The sequence below is a fragment of the Vipera berus genome (genome assembly GCF_964194415.1).
Source record: "Vipera berus genome assembly, chromosome: 3".
Lineage (NCBI taxonomy): Eukaryota > Metazoa > Chordata > Lepidosauria > Squamata > Viperidae > Vipera > Vipera berus.
Window position 1 is genome coordinate 204,174,547 of NC_138204.1, and position 19,832 is coordinate 204,194,378.

The 19,832-nt window shown below is 46.3% G+C and overlaps 2 protein-coding genes across 4 annotated transcripts in view; one reads left to right on the top strand and one right to left on the bottom strand.

Annotated features, from left to right (window-relative positions):
- Nucleotides 1–6,658: 6,658 nt before the first annotated feature.
- Nucleotides 6,659–18,467, bottom strand: BBS10 (Bardet-Biedl syndrome 10; the record flags this gene model as incomplete). Its single annotated transcript, XM_081323296.1, has 2 exons — nt 6,659–10,583; nt 18,277–18,467. The coding sequence occupies 2 exons, from the start codon at nt 18,465–18,467 to the stop codon at nt 8,639–8,641; spliced, it is 2,136 nt and encodes a 711-aa protein (XP_081179422.1). The 3' UTR covers nt 6,659–8,638.
- A 919-nt stretch (nt 18,468–19,386) lies between these two features.
- Nucleotides 19,387–19,832, top strand: part of SQLE (squalene epoxidase) — a 28,943-nt gene continuing 28,497 nt past the window's right edge. Inside the window, exon 1 of one of the 3 annotated variants that reach the window (XM_081324710.1) lies at nt 19,387–19,489. The gene's annotated coding sequence lies outside the window, so the exon portion shown is untranslated. Of the gene's footprint in view, nt 19,669–19,716; nt 19,747–19,832 lie in introns of those variants that run through there. The other 2 variants (XM_081324709.1, XM_081324711.1) reach the window with 2 other exon arrangements.

Genomic DNA, 19,832 nt, shown 5'->3' on the forward strand with positions numbered 1-19,832 from the left:
ACTATCGCACCATTGCACTCATTTCTCATGCTAGTAAAGTCATGCTTAAAATCCTACAAGCTAGACTTCAGCAGTATGTGGATCGAGAACTACCAGAAGTACAGGCAGGATTTCGAAGAGGCAGAGGAACTAGAGATCAAATTGCCAACATACGCTGGATCATGGAGAAAGCTAGGGAGTTCCAGAAAAACATCTACTTCTGCTTCATTGACTATGCTAAAGCCTTTGATTGTGTGGATCATAACAAACTGTGGCAAGTTCTTAAAGAGATGGGAGTACCAGACCATCTTATTTGTCTCTTGAGAAACCTATATGCGGGTCAAGAAGCAACAGTGAGAACTGGACACGGAACCACTGATTGGTTCAAAATTGGGAAAGGAGTCCGGCAAGGCTGTATACTGTCGCCCTGCCTATTTAACTTATATGCAGAGCACATCATGAGAAAGGCAGGGCTAGATGAATCAAAAGTTGGAATTAAGATTGCCGGAAGAAATATCAACAACCTAAGATACGCAGATGATACCACTCTAATGGCAGAAAGTGAAGAAGAACTAAAGAGCCTCTTGTTGCGGGTGAAGAAGGAGAGTGCAAAACTTGGGTTGAAACTTAACATTAAGAAAACCAAGATCATGGCATCTGGCCCTCTCAATTCGTGGCAAATAGATGGGGAAGAAATGGAGGTAGTTTCAGATTTTATTTTCCTGGGCTCCAAGATCACTGCAGATGGGGACTGTAGCCAAGAAATTAAAAGACGCTTGCTCCTGGGGAGGAAAGCCATGGCAAATCTAGACAGCACACTAAAAAGCAGAGACATCACCCTGTCAACAAAAGTGCGTATAGTCAAGGCTATGGTCTTCCCAGTTGCAATGTATGGCAGTGAAAGTTGGACCATAAGAAAGGCTGAGCGCCAAAGAATTGAGGCCTTTGAACTATGGTGCTGGAGAAGACTCCTGCGAGTCCCTTGGACTGCAAGGCGATCAAACCGGTCAGTCCTAGAGGAGATCAATCCTGACTGCTCTTTAGAAGGCCAGATCCTGAAGCTAAAACTCAAATACTTTGGCCACCTAATGAGAAGGAAGGACTCACTGGAGAAAAGCCTAATGCTGGGAAAGATCGAGGGCAATAGAAGAAGGGGACGACAGAGAATGAGGTGGCTGGATGGAGTCACTGAAGCAGTAGGCGTGAGCTTAAATGGACTCCAGAAGATGGTAGAGGACAGGAAGGCCTGGAGGAATGTTGTCCATAGGGTCGCGATGGGTCGGACACGACTTCGCAGCTAACAACAACAACATGCTTCCTACATACATTTGTTAACTGGTTGGCAAAGAGTTCATGTATTGCTTCTGATTGGTTGGGTGGTCTGTAATATACAACTATAGTAATGTCATTTTTTTCTCTTTTATATTCTCTTTTAAATATAAAATTTATATTTTATATACATTCTGGACAGACTTTATCTTGGATCACATGCATTTCTGTAGATATGTAGTGTTCTCTTACATATAGTGCAACAACTCCTCCTCTTTTTATAGACCTGATTCTTTTGAACAATTTGTATCTATCCATCAGTCCATTCCATTCATGGGTTTCGTCTCACCAGGTTTCTGTAATGCCAACTATGTCATACCCTCCCTCGTGTACTATTGCTTCTAGTTTGCCCTGTTTGTTCCCCAAGCTTTGAGCATTTGTATATAAGCATTTAAGACTTTTATACCTGTTCATGGATGTTTCCTGCATCTCTTGATTGTTGTTTGGGGTTTATTTTCTCGTCTCTGTCTACCTCGTTTGTTTTCTTGGGATTTATGATTGGTTTTGGGTTCTAGAGATTCTAAAGATTGGTCACCCCCCCCCCCCAATTTTAGTTTAAAGCGTTCCTGATAAGTTGGGCCAGTCTTTTTCTGAGTACATTTTCTCCTATTTTCGTGACGTGCAGCCCATCCCTTGACAAGAGTCTTTCACGTAGGAAATGCAGTCCATGATCCAGGAAGCCAAAGTTTTCTTGGCAACACCAACCCTTTAGCCAATGGTTTATTTCTAGAATACTTTTTTCCCCTCAGTGGGTATTGGCCTTTCGTTGGGAGTACGGATGAGAACACTACTTGTGCTTCTAGTTTCTTAACTTTATTGCCTAGTTGTTTGTAATCTCTCACTATTGTACTCAGGTTTTTTTGTTGTGTCATTCATCCCAATGTGGAAAGGGTAGTAATCAGTAGGCCTAACTATTTTGTTTAGGTTCTCAGCCAAATCTCTTTTTTTTGCTCCAGGGAGACAACATACCACTCTGGATTGTATGTATGTCCGGTCTGCAGATGGATGATTCTATTCTTTTGAGGATAGAATCTCCTACTACCAACACTCACCTTCCTTTTTGGGGGGCTGCAGTCTGGGGTACTTTTCTGTTTATCTCTGGTGTGTTTGTTGATGTGACTTTTTAAGGGATATTTGAAGTGACTTTTTTAGGGATATTTGAGGTTGTTTCTTTGCTAGGCGTCTGCATGTTTTCTTTCGGGAGGTTGTGGATCTGCGTGTTTCCATCTAAGGGGAGACACTGGAGGTTTTTAAGAAGAGACTGGACAGCCATTTGCCTGAAATGGTATAGGGTTTCCTGCCTGAGCAGGGGGTTGGACTAGATGACCTCCAAGGTCCCTTCCAACTTCTTCTTCTTCTTCTTCTTCTTCTTCTTCTTCTTCTTCTTCTTCTTCTTCTTCTTCTTCTTCTTATTATTATTATTATTATTATTATTATTATTATTATTATTATTATTATTATTATTGATTGCTCAGTTTTAGTGGGGCTGTTTCTGGTTGGGTTGGATTGGGCAGAAGGGGTTTGTTAGTTGTATGCTGCTGCTTTCTTTGAGTATTGTGTTTCCTTCTATGTGTGAGATACCTCCATTTGTCTTCCTCCAAGTGTTTATCAGTAGGGTCAAATCCTCTGGGAGTTATTTGTTCATTAATTGGTTCGGTTTGGGTAGAGCTTTCTTTTGTACGTTGGGGTTTGGCTAGAGTTGCCTTACTTTTTCCTCCAGTAGTCCCTTACTTTTTCCTCCAGTAGTTTACATACTTTACATCTAATGCATGCATAGTTTGGGTGTTCTTTGGGCATAAGCACGTACATGGAACGTGTATTGCATAGCACAGTAGTATCAGTCACCTGTTCCACGAGTTTGTGGTTTGAAAATCCCTCTTTTGGGTTGGTGGATGTGCTTTGCTGTTAGCCTTGTTTCTTCCTTCTCTGTTCTAGGTAATTGTGCCTATTTTTTTGTATCCCTTTTTTCTGCCTGTTTGAGCTTGTGTTTTTTTTGCCTTGTTATTTAGGCATAGATAAAAGTATATGGCAATATGCACTTTGGTTTTAATGGGGAAAAAATTGCAGTTTATACTGAAGTTAAAAGTTAATGTTAGGATAGGGCTATTTAACAAAGGGAAGGGCTGCTTTCTCCTCAACAAGGGATTTGCTTTCTGTTCTCTGCCTAAAAATTCATCCCTATCCTGCCTTTTTCTTAATTTGCTCCTTATTTGTCTCTATCCTCTCTGCCTTGCTTTTTTGACTGCCTTCCTGCTCTCAGCCGGTCTTTCTAATTGCCCCCGGTTGCCTCCAGCCATTGCTCCTCTGAGGTCTCTTCTACGTTCAGCTAGTTTTTCTGTGATGAGCTGGTCTAATAGATAGTCTTTCTAAGCTGGGCAGGTTTGCCAGTTGGTATATCTTGCTGTTTTCTAACAATAAGAACTAATAGTTCTCCCAAAGCTATCTTTTGAATAGGAGCAATTTGAATTTAATTTCTGTTTATTAGCTCCTTGGGAAATTCAGGCAGGATTTGGATAAGGAGCCTAAAAGTGTTAAAATCATGGAAACTGATACTGCAGTATTAATGCAAATTATTTTATCTGCCAAACACCTTGCGTCCTCATTCTCATGCTTTGCAGGCCAAAAACTACTACGGTAACTTTAATTTTTTGGAGTATCACGTGTATATATGAGAACACTTGGAAGAAACTGTATCTAGGAGACCTCAAAAATTCCCCATCAGTAAAGACTGGCACCATAATCCATCCTTAACCTGCACCCTGGATTTTCAGATACTTTAATCTCTAGGGTTAACCATAATAAATGCGAAGATTAAAATTCATTTGTGCTAGAATCTATTTGGTTCTCACTCAGCCTCCCCTTGCATTCTCTTAAATGTTTAGTTTAAATACTTCCTAAACTACCCCACTAAAATAAAAGTTATTGCAGTCAGTCAGTCAGTCAGTCAAGTCCTCCTTTATGACAGCCTCAGTGATTGGATTTATACTTGACACAATTGAGGGGGAAAAGGGAAAGAAAATATTCAATGTGGATAGACAGAATTTTAAAAAGTAACATTTTTTTTTTGGACAAACTATATGTTACTATGGGAAACAGGCCAATTTGTCTATGTGGTCACCTGAAGCCTACCTGAACTTCTCTTTAGAATTTTACAAATGTATGTAAATAGCATGCTCCCTGCCCTGGTGGTTATTACTTTTAAGCAAATTTTCTAAACAAAGTGCTTAAAATTGGGGATAATAGGAGGAAAGAGTATTATATATATTCACTGCCTTGAATTATTTATAAAAATAATAGATAAGATTAAAAATAAATAAATAAATAAACCCTGTAAATCGTGATATGTCAACTTGTATCCAATAGGGGGCATCAGTATCCATCCAATAAGCAGAACCAAAATGTTTGCAAAGAATGCAGATTTCTCATTTAAAAATGTTCTGTGCAACCAGAAAACCAAACTGAATGATGTCCCAATTAGAAAAGCTAGGATGATTTAATCTGTAAAAGCAGCTGCACTCCATAGGTTTATATATATTTTGCGGTCAGGACTCCAGTATAAATAGGTAAAACATTCTCGCATCCAGTTTTCTGTTTCAGACAACTAGCTGAAATGCTAACCCAGTATTTACAATTTCATTTGCCCTTCATGGAAAAAGGCATTTACTGGTATGTGATACCTAAGTAAGAATAAAATAATTTACCAGTAAACAGTAGAAAACAAGCAACCTTTTATTATTTCAAACATATTTAAATTCAGAAGATATCAAATATTTCATAATTATATACAAATGTCCAGGTGAGAATTTCATCTATCTTTAGATGGTGAATCAGTTTATATCTAAGTATGTACCTAAACCACGGGTCGGCAACCCGCGGCTCCGGAGCCGCATGCGGCTCTTTGAGCCGTCTCCTGCGGCTCCCAGCCGCCCGGTGCGCGCGCACCTCTTCGAACGGGCAGTGGTGCGCGCGCACCTCTCCAAATGGAGAGTGGCACTGCCCGTTTGGAGAGGTGCGCGCGCACCTCCCCAAACCTTTGGAGAGGTGCGCGCGTACCTCCGCGCGAACGGGCCGCGGCATCGTTCTTTGAGGAAGCTGCCGCGGCCCGTCTGCAAAGCTGCCGAAAGCGGCAGCTTTGCAGATGGGCCACGGCAGCTTCCTGAAAGAGCGACGCCGCAGCCCGTTCCAAGAGGTGCGCGCGCACCTCCCCGAATGGGTGGAGCTGCGCGCGCACCTCCCCAAACCTTTGGAGAGGTGCGTGCGTACCTCCGCGCAAACGGGCCGCGGCGTCGTTCTTTGAGGAAGCTGCCGTGGCCCGTCTGCAAAGCTGCCGAAAGCGGCAGCTTTGCAGATGGGCCACGGCAGCTTCCTGAAAGAGCGACGCCGCAGCCCGTTCCAAGAGGTGCGCGCGCACCTCCCCGAATGGGTGGAGCTGCGCGCGCACCTCCCCAAACCTTTGGAGAGGTGCGCGCGTACCTCCGCGCAAACGGGCCGCGGCGTCGTTCTTTGAGGAAGCTGCCGTGGCCCGTCTGCAAAGCTGCCGAAAGCGGCAGCTTTGCAGATGGGCCACGGCAGCTTCCTGAAAGAGCGACGCCGCGGACCGTTCCGAGAGGTGCGCGTGCACCTCCCTGAATGGGCGGAGCTGCGCGCGCACCTCCCCAAACATTTGGAGAGGTGCGCGCGTACCTCCACGCAAACGGGCCGCGGCGTCGTTCTTTGAGGAAGCTGCCGCGGCCCGTCTGCAAAGCTGCCGAAAGCGGCAGCTTTGCAGACGGGCCGTCGCCGTCGGGCAACCGGGAACCGGTTCCATCTGACTTTTTAAAAAAAATGGCGACCGCGTGCGTCCGCGCATGCACAAAAAACCGTTTTGCGCATGCACAAAACATTTTTTGCGCGTGCGCATGCATGGACACACGCACGCGGCTCCCAGTTTTTTTAATTTGTGATGGAACCGGTTCCCGGTGGCTCTTACTTTTTTAGGTTGCCGACCCCTGACCTAAACCCATACAACCAGGTGAATCATGATTCTGTTACTCATGTTTTAACATGCTCGATGAACACGTTTACAGGGGGCCTTTTGCCCAGGTTCGCCTGGTGCGCCAGTTGCGGCCCTATCTGGACCGAGATGCTCTACGCACAGTCACTCATGCGCTCGTGACCTCCCGGTTAGACTACTGCAACGCTCTCTACATGGGGCTGCCCTTGAGGACCACTCGGAGGCTTCAGCTGGTGCAGAATGCGGCCGCCCGAGTTGTGATGGGGTTTTCCCGATACTCCTATGTAACACCTCTACTCCGCGAGCTGCATTGGCTCCCAGTTGCCCTCCGGGTGAGATTCAAGGTGCTGGTGATGACCTATAAAGCCCTAAATGGCTTGGGTCCGGGATATCTGAGGGAACACCTGCTGCCGGCATCAAGCTCCCTTCGTCCAGTGCGCTCCCACAGGGAGGGTCTTCTCAGGGTACCGCCGGTAAGAGACTGCCGGCGGACAACACCCAGGGATAGGGCCTTCTCAGTGGGTGCACCTGCCCTTTGGAACCAGCTGCCAGTGGAGCTTAGGACCACCCCCGACCTCTGTTTGTTCCGCCGGGACCTGAAGACCTGGCTCTTCGAGTGAGATTCTCTCAATCTCTCCGGGTGAGATTCAAGGTGCTGGTGATGACCTATAAAGCCCTAAATGGCATGGGCCCGGATTATTTTAGGGAGCACCTGCTGCCAGCATCAACTTCCCATCATCCTGTGCGCTCCCATAGGGCCTCCTTAGGGTGCCGCCGGTCAGGGAATGCCGGCGGGTGATCCCCAGAGGGAGGGCATTCTCTGTGGGTGCGCCTGCCCTTTGGAATGATTTACCTGTGGAACTCCGGACTGCCCCCGACCTATGCTCATTTTGCCGGGACCTGAAAACCTGGCTTTTCGATCTATCTGGCCTGGACTGAGGGGGTTTTTAAGTTTCAAGTTTTTAACATTGTTTTATTGTTGGGCTATTAATTAATTTAATTCTTTTTAATTCTATTTTTTATTTTAATTTTATATTGTCTTTTAAATATTGTCCTGTAAACCGCCCTGAGTCCTTCGGGAATAGGGCGGTATAGAAAACTAACTAACTAACTAAATAAATAAATACTGTGATTAATCCAATACTGCCAGCACTTTCTCCTTAATTCTGTATTAGATGCAGTCTCGTTTTCCTAATTATTTGCTGGCATTTCATAAATTTTTCATGATGTGGATCTCTTACTAATGAAGAAAAACACAACACCAACCCAATCAGATGAGAGTCAATGGCGGGTAAAAGATGTCCCTACCTTTACACACTGAGAATACATTTGGGGGAAAAAATAATGATCATATTTTCCCTGAAGGACAAATATTTCTAGAAGTGGTTCCTTATTAAGTAACATTTCACAATACTAAATTTCCAGAAATTATGAAAATCTAGCTTTCCCTGTTTTAAGCTTCCTCAAGGTCAAATAACCACAGAAATCTTGCTTAGGGTTATTGCATTCAGACTAATCAACATTTTCCCAGCAGCGTCATTCCTGTACTTCCGACACTGAATGGCTTTTCCAGTCAAAACAGATTTTGAATAACTTGGGAGTTCCGGTGCTGTGGAAATGGGGAACTTTGATTTCTCTACAGCCAAGAAACAATTTAATATATTTAACCAGGAACTTAGAAGAGCTTGTAATTAAATAAAGCTTAATTAGCTGTGGCTAATCCTTGAGTGACTTGCGGCCAGTCACATTCTCTCAGTCAAACCTATCTCACGGAATTTCTTGTTTGAAAAAAATTAGTGTGATATGGACACTACCTCAAGCATCTAGAAGAAAGTTATGACACAGATTTAACACTTATATAAACTGAACAAATGCAGAGCTGATATGCTTGACACCCACCCACTAAGAATAAAGGTTGACTTTATAAGGAACCACTTCTGGAAATGGGTTCACATTGATTCTTCAGGGAAAATATAATAATTACTGCCTCTTAATTTCCCCCCCCCCCCATGCATTCTCTCAGCATGTAAAGGTAAGGACATCTTTTGTCTGTCACTGATACTAGTGTATCTAATGTCCCTCAGTTCAGATTTGATTTTGATCTATACTGCATGAAATTTGAGGCAATGTAAAGAAATGTGGGTATAGTTCTTGCAAAAGCCAAACATTTTGAAGTCCTTATTGGTAATCAGAAATCTGAATAAGGAAGAATAATACGGTTATAGTATTTCTCTTTCCTCTCCTTTGGGGTCCTTTCGCAAAGAATTAAGGGAGAAAAGAAGAAAAGTCATCGGACAAGATGAATGAGATTCCCTCCAGTATATGAGGAGTCTGCTTTTACCCATCGACTTCTGAGTCGCTCTCTTCAGCCTTCTGTGGTAGCCTTTTAATGCTAATGATTAGGTCAACACTAAGCAACTGCGCGGCACACTGAAGCACAGAAGCTACTAAGTGGTACTTGCAAGACACTGATTCTAGAAGCTTTTGATCTGGCAGAAGCTGCTGATTGCTTTTGAGGGCACTGGTAACTTGAAGACAGAGCCGAGGAAAGGCATTCCTTTTTTGAGTCATGCAGAGTGTTTTTGGAATACTTAGCAATACATCAGCAATTATGGAACAAATGATGGATGTATTTGATGACTGGCATTGTTTTGCGTAGTTAGATAGATAGTAATGTAACAGAATTTCAAAGAGCCCTCCTACTGGCAAAACTGTTCCCGATTCTATGTAAGAGTCAGAATAACTCTGATTACCCCTTTTATCCTTCTCATCATATTTAAGAAGCCTGGCACGACTGACTGTGCCAGCTTGCAGCTGTACATTTTTATCAACTGTATTATAAGCAGGCTGATTATCTTCGAGACGTTCGGTCTCAGTCATTTGCAACCTTTCTTTTTGAAATGTCGGTTTTAAAGAAGTCATTTGACAGCCAATTAACTCATCATCCTTTTTCTGGAATAATGAGCTCTTAATACCAGGCATCAAATCAACAGAAGGCACGACTATGGTTGAAGAATTGTAACTGGATGAATGGAGTAACTTTTCATCTGCCACAGAAAAAGATGCAGAGTGTTCCTCCATTTTAAGCCCACAAGGTGTAAGGTGCTTGGTGTTGGTTTGAGGTTTTCTCCAATCATTGCATTCCTGAAATGACAGCTGATGGGGAGATAAATGTTGCTGAGTTTTATTTAGACTATTCAAAAGACAGTGATTTTCCAATTCCGAGTCACAGTTCTGTGACAGACGAACTGCTGTAAACATTTGTTGTAGCATTTTGAATGCTTCACGAAAAGCAGAAGCGTGTTGCTCCGTAACTCCATGTACTGGTCCACAGAGAATCACACAATGAAGCTGGATGGCAGAGGTTTTGGCAAAGCCAATGTGAACAAACCTTTTGGTCCCAAAATGGAAAGGTTGGCAAAATTTTGCTACAGCTGTTTGAGTGATTTCACTGTTAATATCATCCAAAGATGGTTTGAAAGGTGAAATTCCAGTAATCTTGCAAATAAGAGAGATTTCCTCTATTAACAAGCAATCTACGATACATATGCCATTATTTTTTGCATAGTGATAAACAATAGCATGCTGTTTTACACCTGATAGTATTACTTTGATGTCATTGTCTTGCAAGTGCTGTAGAAGAGTTTCGGTTCTTTTTGTAATCCAGGTTTCTGATGCCTTGAATTGACCTTCTGCAGTTATGACAACTTCTATACCCAACTCAGATACAGAGGAATGAATAGGTTCTGTTATTATTACAATTCTTTTATCACCATCTGCAGGACAGTATACTGCAAAGTCTCTGTGAAGTAGTAAGCCATCTAGGATCCTGGAATCCGAAAAAGGAAGGCCTGCCACAGTGGTATGCAGTTCTGCAAAACGTTCATTCACCAAGTATAATGCTTCATTCTGCTTTTTACCAGCTGTAACTTTGAAGTAGAAATCACATGCCAAAGGAGTTAGGAACTTTTGTCTATTAGTTCCTACTTTCCCACAAAAATAAGGTTCTAACATTAACTCCATACTCCGTCTTACATCTGAATCAGAAGCAGAAAAGATAGACCAAAAATGTTTCTTAAGGTCCCATGTCATTATATGGTCCAGGATGTTTGTTTGAATCTTCGCAAGAAACTGGGAAATGTGTTTCAAACTGCAGTATTTTCCTTGATCTCTTTTATTGAGTTTTTCAAATTGTTGTAGTAAATCAGAGAGCAGAATGATAAATGTTTTAGCGCCATCTCCAAATAAATTGCAGTGTGTAGAAATACATGCTATCATAATTCTGTTGAAACCAAAGAAGAAACCAGTTGTTAACTTACAAAACTTTATTTCAAACATCTGAAATATCTAAAATTCTCCAATTTCAACCCCAAAAGAGTTTTTGACAAGACCCACATATATCTATAAACGATTGCTAAACACAATTATCTTGTTTACATATGAATCTTCATGCTATGATCTCATGCACAAGCTGAAATTAATCCCTTCTAAGCATATCTGTCTTTGAAAAGATTGATTTGTTTGGAACTAGCAAGAGACTAAGCAGAAAAACAGATCTTGGGGAATTGTTGAATAATTAAATGAGAATTTAAATATGAGATTTCATTCAAGATAGCAGGGAGGGATTGGGAAAGCAGGGAATCAAATATTTGGCAACACTTATTAGCATTCCTTGGAAAGCATGATTTCCTACATTGCTTTAGTTAAGCAACATATGCAGCCCAAAGGGTTTTACCTCTGAAATGATAGCATCAATCCCAATACTGTGAAGTCCTCAATCTAACATATAATGCACAAGAGGGATTTTGTCCAGCTTTAACTCATGTTCCAGTTGCAGGCATTTCCAAGTCTTTGAACAGCTTCAAAAATGCTAATGTGCTAAATTAGTTGTTGCTTTTTTACTAAATTTCATTTTTGATGTGCGCCATTGTGCCCACAGTAAAACAATGACAATAAAGATTATCTTATCTACTATAATACATTAATTTCTGTTATTAATATTTGCATATTACCTAAAGCCCTATGGAATTAAGTGTGCTATAATTTATATTAAGAAAATAAATAAATAATACTATATATCCGTAGTATGACACTGTGTTAAGAAAATACTTTCTATATTAGCCCAGTTGCTCGATAGTGAGAAAGCATATAAATTTAATAAATAAATAAATTCATACACACATACATTTGGAGTATTTTGCTTTAGTTAAAAAAATGATTAAGAAAAAATAGCAAGTTTTTATAATTTTTGCCTTAGGCAAGCCTGAAATTATAGGTAGTAGTTACAGCTCATATTAAGCTTCCTCCATGAGACAAGAAGTCAAGTTCTGCCTTGTAAGTAGAGATGGTGAAATGACTTTTCTGTCAGCTCAATCTTTGGAGCTGGGTCTTGTGTGACAACCTTGTCCATTCCTGCTTTTGAGCAGGAAAGATTAGTTTGTGTGAAAGCATGTTATATTGCTCAGTGCCTTTTACCATATAGTATCAATTTCCATCTTTCCTTGTCTCTGGAGGCAGAATAATGTATGTTAGATCTAAGTATCTCCACAGGAGGGGTAAACATAGAAATTTAATAAAGAATTGTGAAGTCCTTGGTGCTCAAAACTTGTTGATTATTCACAGACTTTCATTGCCCAACTAGATAACATCATTACTGCTGGCGATTCAGCTTTGAACTACATATATTCTCTTCCATTAATATAAAAACAGAAAGGATTTGTTGAAACTATTCTTTTCTCATCAGTGGAAAGCAATGCTTTCAAGGGATTGCTTCCAAGGGAAAGGGCGTTAACAAATATTGAATATAAATAAATAAAAGAAATAAATATATTACTAGCTACATTTATTAATCCTATTTTACTATTGTGATTGTATGAGTTTATAGCTTTGTATATATTTTATGATTCCCTTGGAACTCCATCTCGGGTGAGAGCTGAGATGGCTTTGCAGATTGAGAGATATGCCCACTGGACCTGTTCTTTTTCCATCTTCGTACCATCAATGAACAATCCTTTGGCTATATTTTCAACATCGGCCCCAAGAGACTAATTGAGTGCTATATGATCCATCGTTATTCCGAAGCGGACTTGTATGCCCTTAGGGCGGTTCCTGCCTCATGGGCGCGACCTGTCGCCTGTTTTCATACTCCCCTTAATGACGGGCCCAAGCCTTGGGACTCCGAGAGGTGGTTGGGCTTGGATAGGGGCCTCGAGTTAAGACGCGCTAAGAGGCCCCTGATCAGATTTTTAGCCGGTTATTTTAGGAGGTTAGGGAGGGGGAGGGAGGGGGGGATGGGGAGGGAACTTGTAACCGGCACTCAGTCTGGTCCTGTTAGAGGTCCTGGTGGGACAGGGTTGGGGGAGGTGGCTGCTGGCGCTGGGAATGTGGGGGTGGGGTATCGAATCCCCACGGCGATAGGGTATGGCAGCAGGTGTTTGCGAGGAGGGTCATATCAACATCTGGGATCGCGCCCCCGCTATCTTCGAGCGGTGGCGCGCTCCGACCCTCCGGTTAGCACCCTCTTACCCGGGGATGAGGGTGATCAGGCCCCTGAGCTCAGGCTGGTCTATTTTAACGCTAGATCCGTAGTTAATAAAGCTCCCCTCATCCGTGATCGGATCGAGGAGGAATGTGCGGATCTAGCGTGCATCACGGAAACTTGGCTGGGCTCGGAGGGAGGGGTGCCTCTCACCGAGTTATGCCCGCCGGGTTTCCGGGTGCTGCACCAGCCACGGGCTCAGGGCAGGGGTGGTGGGGTGGCAGTGGTTATTCGGGAGACATTGTGTCCCCGGGAGGCCACCATTGTCCAGATGGCCGGGAGTGAGACCCTCCTCTTGAGGTGTGGTCCTCGGGTTCAGTTGGGCTTGTTGCTTACATACCTGGCGCCCAGCTGTGTGGCAACAGCCCTGCCCGAGCTGCTCGACACCCTCTCAGGGTTGGCGGTGGAGTTCCCCAGGCTCGTAGTCCTGGGTGACTTCAACCTGCCATCACTGGGAGGGTCGTCGGAGTTAGCTCGGGAGTTCATGGCTTCCATGACAGCCATGGGCCTGACCCAGGTTATTGAGGGCCCGACTCATGAGGGGGGTCACACTCTTGACCTGGTGTTTCTGTCTGGACAGTGGCTGGATGATCTGGGAGGGGGTTCTCCGTCCATCACCCCTCTGTCATGGTCAGACCATTACCTCCTGAGGCTAGTTTTCCGTCATGCCATCCCCCGCCGCTGGGCGGCGGAGCCGACCAGGTGGTTCCGCCCCAGGCGCCTAATGGACCCAGATCGGTTCCAGAGGGCGCTTGGGCCTATACCTATCACCCTTACCCACAGCCCAGTCGATGCCCTGGTGGAGGCCTGGGAAACGGCAGCCACCAGGGTACTCGACTGCGTTGTACCCATGCGACCTCTGACCCGACGCAGATCCCGTTGGGCCCCATGGTTCTCTGTGGAGCTCCGGGAGATGAAGCGGCGGAGACGAGGTCTAGAGAGCGGTTGGAGATCCAGCCGATCCGAATCCGACCGATTGCAGTTAAGAACCTTTATAAGGTCTTATCTTGCGGCGATAAGGACGGCGAGGTCTAACTACTTTGCCGCCCTTATCGCGTCCGCAGATAATCGCCCGGCCGCCCTGTTTAGGGTGACTCGCTCCCTCCTTAATCAGGAGGTGAGAGAGGATCCCTTGCAGGGACGAGCCGAGGAGTTTAGTCATCATCTGGCGGACAAAATCACTCGGATCCGGACCGGCTTGGACTCTGACTGGGCAGAGTCTAATGTGGAGGAATCAGGCGGTCTTGAGCACGTTATCTGGAATGAGTTCGACCCTGTTTCCCCTGATGATGTGGACAGGATCATGGGGAGACTGAGCACCACCACCTGTTTGTTGGATCCGTGCCCCTCCTGGCTAGCTTATGCGGCTCGGGAAGGAACACGAGGCTGGTTCCATGCAGTAATAACTGCTTCCTTGAAGGAGGGTGTCTTTCCTGCCGCCTTGAAGGAGGCGGTGGTGAGACCCCTTCTCAAGAAGCCTGCTTTGGACCCGGCTGTTTTAAACAACTACCGTCCAGTCTCCAACCTTCGCTTTCTGGCGAAGGTTGTTGAGAGTGTGGTGGCGCATCAGCTCCCTCTGTTCCTGGAGGAAACTGATTATCTGGACCCGTACCAATCGGGCTTCAGGCCCGGACACAGCACGGAGACGGCATTGGTCGCGCTGGTGAATGATCTCTGGAGGGCTAGGGACAGGGGTTGCTCCTCTGTCCTGGTCCTATTAGATCTCTCAGCGGTGTTCGATACCATCGACCATGGTATCTTACTGCGGCGTCTCAGGGGGCTGGGAGTGGGAGGCACCGTTTTACGGTGGTTCTCCTCCTACCTCCAGGGCCGCTCGCAGTCGGTGTTGACAGGAGGGCAGAGATCCGCCCCGAGGTCTCTCATTTGTGGAGTCCCTCAGGGGTCGGTTCTCTCGCCTCTCCTGTTCAACATCTATATGAAGCCGCTGGGCGAGATCATTCGTGGTTTTGGGGTGGGGTATCATCAGTACGCTGATGATACCCAACTTTTTCTTTCCACCCCGAACCAACCCAGTGATGCCCTCTCCGTGATGTCCCGGTGCCTGGAGGCGGTTCAGGTCTGGATGGGGAGAAACAGGCTTCGTCTCAATCCCGCCAAGACTGAGTGGCTGTGCATATCGGCATAACCAAGTTATTCCATCCTTAATGATGGGGGGTGAGGTGTTACCCCCCGTCGATAGGGCTCGCAACTTGGGCGTCCTCCTGGATTCACGGCTCAATTTCGAAGACCATATAGGAGCCGTGACCAGGGGGGCTTTTGCCCAGGTTCGCCTGGTGCGCCAGTTGCGTCCCTATCTGGACCGAGACGCCCTACGCACAGTTACTCATGCGCTTGTGACCTCCCGTTTGGACTACTGTAACGCTCTCTACATGGGGCTGCCCTTGAAGACCACTCGGAGGCTTCAACTGGTGCAGAATGCGGCCGCGCGAGTTGTAATGGGGGTTTCCCGATACTCCCATGTAACACCTCTACTCCGTGAGCTGCATTGGCTTCCGGTTGCCCTCCGGGTGAAATTCAAGGTGCTGGTTATCACCTATAAAGCCCTACATGGCCTGGGTCCGGGATATCTGAGGGAACACCTGCTGCCGGCATCAAATACCCTTCGCCCAGTGCGCTCCCACAGGGAGGGTCTGCTCAGGGTCCCGCCGGTAAGAGACTGCCGGCGGGTGACACCCAGGGATAGGGCCTTCTCGGTGGGAGCGCCTGCCCTCTGGAACCAGCTGCCGGTGGAGCTGAGAACTGCCCCCGACCTTCGATCATTCCGCCGGGGCCTGAAGACCTGGCTCTTCGAGCTCTCGGGCCCAGACTGAGGAGGAATTTTTAATTTGGGGTTCTTTTTAACTGACTACAGGGTTAATTTAATATTTTTTAATTTGGTTCTTAATTTTTGTATTTTGGATTTTTAATTCCCTGTAAACCGCCCTGAGTCCTCAGGGAATAGGGCGGTATATAAATATAACTAAATAAAATAAATAAATAAATAAATGATTGGAGCAGCAGAGGACCAGTGTAAAAATGAATGAATGATGCTCAAACAAGACACTAAATGTGAACTCCTAGCTCACACAGCATATTGATCGTGATTCACTTAATCAGTTTACTCAGCCCAAATTTCTAGGTTTGCATGGCATAATCTTATTTGAAGCTGCTTCATTAACCAGGTTCAATCACATAAAAATAAGTTTCATAAGGAATATAAATATAGTGTACTTTAATATATACTTGGGTTGCAGAATAAAAATGATCCCTGTGTGACTGAAAATGATCAAAGAAGCAGATTCAATCAATAGGCAAACATTTCATTTGCATGGCATGAGATTTAATCTAATCCCAGGTTTGCATCACAGGAGAGGATAAAACAGGGGTGTCAAACTCAATTTCATTGAGGGCCGCATCAACATTGCGGTTGCCCTCAGGGGGCCGGGTGGGTATGGCCAGAGTGGGCGCGGCCTACTGGGTGGGCGTGGCTAGAGTGCGTATGGCCTACTGGGTGGGCGTGGCCAGCTCTACATTGTTCGCATCAAGGGTGCCTATGGGGGCCCAGGCAGGAGTGGGACAGATCTGAGGGCCTCTGGCAGAAGGAGGGTCTCTGGTCCAGGGCCAAGGCAGTGGGGGCCGTTCTCTCACTGTTTCCAGGATGGCTTCGCGGGCCACATGAAACCACTTCGCGGGCCGCATCCGGCCCCCGGGCCTTGTGTTTGACATGTCTGAGATAAAATATGGTTGGCTAATGGTCCAGAACTCAGCTGAAACTAAAATAACAATACTGCAAAAAATGATTTAACTGGTTTTGGCTTAACTATAATCATTTATAAATCATGATTTGTGATACGAAGTGTAGGGGAAACAAGGGCTTGGCACCTACATGACCTTCAGGTGCTACACATATCAAAGCAGCATGAGGGAAGAGCAATTTTCCTGCTCCACTTACAATGCCACCCGGCTTAGTATCCTTCTGTACAATCTCTGATGGTTCAGAATGGGGGACATTGTCTTACAGTTGTTCCTTCTCCTCCTTGAAGGTGCAGTTACACTCAAAGGAGGGGCTATCTCCTCCCAAATTCAGCTGTTGCTTGATGAGATGGCAAGTCTTGCAAGGAGGGCTTTTGCAGTTGCATGTGGTATGCCGATGCTGGCCATTCTTGGATCGGAAAGCCTTGCTCACAAACTCTCACACGCTAATCATTTCCCAATTGGATAACAATAGTGCGCTCTATATAGAGGTGCCCATGAAGAACATTTGGAGGTAGTAGTGCAGAATGCAGCAGCCCAAGCAGTGAAGGGAGATACCTGGGATCTTCCACTGGTTGAATCATGGCTTCCAGGACCACTCCGATGGTCCTAGGTAGCTCTGGCCTGATCATTTAACCCACCATGGGTATTCTCTGGATCAACTCTCTCCAGGCCCCATCCTTACTCAACTGCCCTTTGATGGAACCTTTTTCTATATTTTTTTCCCCACACTTTCCAACTCCCTTCCTGAAAAAAATCAGATCTTGGTTGATCTCCGAGCTTGGCGATTTGGCTGCAAACGTTGGCCAAGCTCAGAGATCAAAATCAACAGCCTAAACACCTTCACCAAGCTCAAGAGATCTAACTACCAACCCAAGCTACAGTACTAATTTTCAAACACCTCTCAAAATCAGATCTTTCCTAACCCTCCTGAGCTTTGGGAAATCCTACAAAGCCTTTCTGGAGGTTGACATCCTATGCCTGAAGGTGAGGTTCACCACTGCATGGCTTTTGTACTAAATGGCTTTGATCCCGGTTTCGTACTTGTTGATTTTGATATTTTTATGCACGTTTGGGGTTTTATGTTCCCTGTGGGTGTTACAACATTGTATTCTATTTTCGGATGAGACTGTTAGCTTCAGGATTGGACGATCTATCAATGGAACAGGAAAATCAATAATAATAATAATAATAAAATTACTGCTAAGCTTGTAAGCCGCCCTGAGTCTTCGGAGAAGGGTGGGATATAAATGGAATTAAAATAAATAAAAAATAAAATAAAAAGCCTCGCCGTCTCTTGTTGCCCTTATACCAGGGGTCTTCAAACTTGACCCTTTTATGACTCATGGACTTCAACTCCCAGAATTCCTCAGCCAGGCATGCTGGCTGAGGAATTCTGGGAGTTGAAGTCCATGTGTCATAAAAGGGCCGAGTTTGAAGACCCTTGCCTTATACCAGGGGTCTTCAAACTTGGCCCTTTTATGACTTGTGGACTTCAACTCCCAGAATTCCTCAGCCAGCGTGTCTGGCTGAGGAATTCTGGGAGTTGAAGTCCACAAGTCATAAAAGGGCCAAGTTTGAAGACCCCTGCCTTATACGATCAGCCAAGCCCCGGGCCAGCCTTTCCGCTCCCCCGCAGGCCGCAAAGCGACCTAGGCCACAAGTTCGACCCGAAAGCGGCTACCTGGCCGTTGGCGAGTCCACATTCAGGGCCTCCAGCACACGTCGTCCGTCTCGGGAAAGCAGGACCTCTCCCGTGGGGCGGGTGAGCAGAACCTGTCCTCCGTGGGGGCCGAGAGACCCGCGGACCACCCCCGCAAGGGCCGCGGCCTCCTGAACCAAGCGGCCCAGCTCCAAGCGCACCGCGGTCGCCATGGGAACCACGCACGGCCGGAGCTGGCCTAGAAACAGAGAACGGCCGATAGTGGCGTCACCACCGTCCGCGCTCGCGATTGGCGGGACATGGAACCGTTCGGCGGAGTTGATTGGTGGAACTTAAAACTCTCCCCCCCCCGTTTAATTCGCCTGAGAGAGTCTTCTCGTGCGTGAAGCCGGCGACGGTCCTCTTCCCCTTTCTCTGGAATAACGTTGCGTGGGGGGGGGGGAGGTTTTCCTTACATATTCACAGGAGCCTAGTTTTCGAGAAGGGCTTCAGTACATATCTATCCTTCAGAACACTGGTTCTCTTTTCTCTCCACCCCCCTCAGTTCCTCTACAGCAGGGGTCTTCAAACTTGGCCCTCTTATGACTTGTGGACTTCAACTCCCAGAATTCCTCAGCCAGCTTTGCTGGCTGAGGAATTCTGGGAGTTGAAGTCCACAAGTCATAAAAGGGCCAAGTTTGAAGACCCCTGCTCTACAATGATATTGTGGGAAGACATCTTTTTAAGAAATCCCGAAATATCCTCAGGCGGTTCTCAGAGGAGCGTATTCTCACCCCCCCCTCCTCCCCTGAAGGTCAAAAAGCTCTTCGAGGGACTTCATTCTCCGCACGAGAGGGGATGCACAACCGCGACTCTTCGTTGCTATGACGACGAGCAAATTCCCCGCTCGCGCGCTCGACGTCACATCGCACTAGGCGCCTGTGGAACGGTTAACCCCGCCTCTCTCCCCTTCCGATTGGCCCGAGCTTCATAAGGCCATCTCGGCCTAGCGCCACCGATTGGCCAGCTGGGGCTGAGCCGCCAGGAGCGCGGCGTGCCAGAGGGGGCTTGGAAAGACGCGAGTCATTAGCATAAACTCCTCCCCCTTCTCATATGGCCTCCGCGCTGCCCCCCCTCCCTCCTTTCCCGTCGCCTCAGAGCGCTCCTCGCCGGCTTCTCCTCGAGCATCCTCGGCCGCCCGGCGCACCTTCGGCGCGGAGGTGGTGGGAGCCTGAGCGAGCCCCGCGGCTTCCAGGCAAGCGGCGTCGGGTCCTCCCGGAGGAAGACGAGCCCTGAAGGGGACCCAGAGCTTCTCCTCCCCTTTGGGGACGCGGGGAGGGGGGCAACCTCGAGCAACGAACGGAAAGGAAGACGCGAATCGCCTTTTCTGCTTGTCCCGTTTGGCTTTTGGGGCCGAATCGGAAACGAGGCGGTGTGTGTGTGTGTGTGTGTGTGAGAGAGAAACCCCCCCTCCCCTCATCCCATCTTCTCCCTCAGTCTTCGGCTACAGATGTAGGTATTTTAAAGCAGCGTTTTCCAACCTTAGGAACTTGAAGATGCGTGGACTTCAACTCCCAGAATTCCCCAGCCAGCTATGC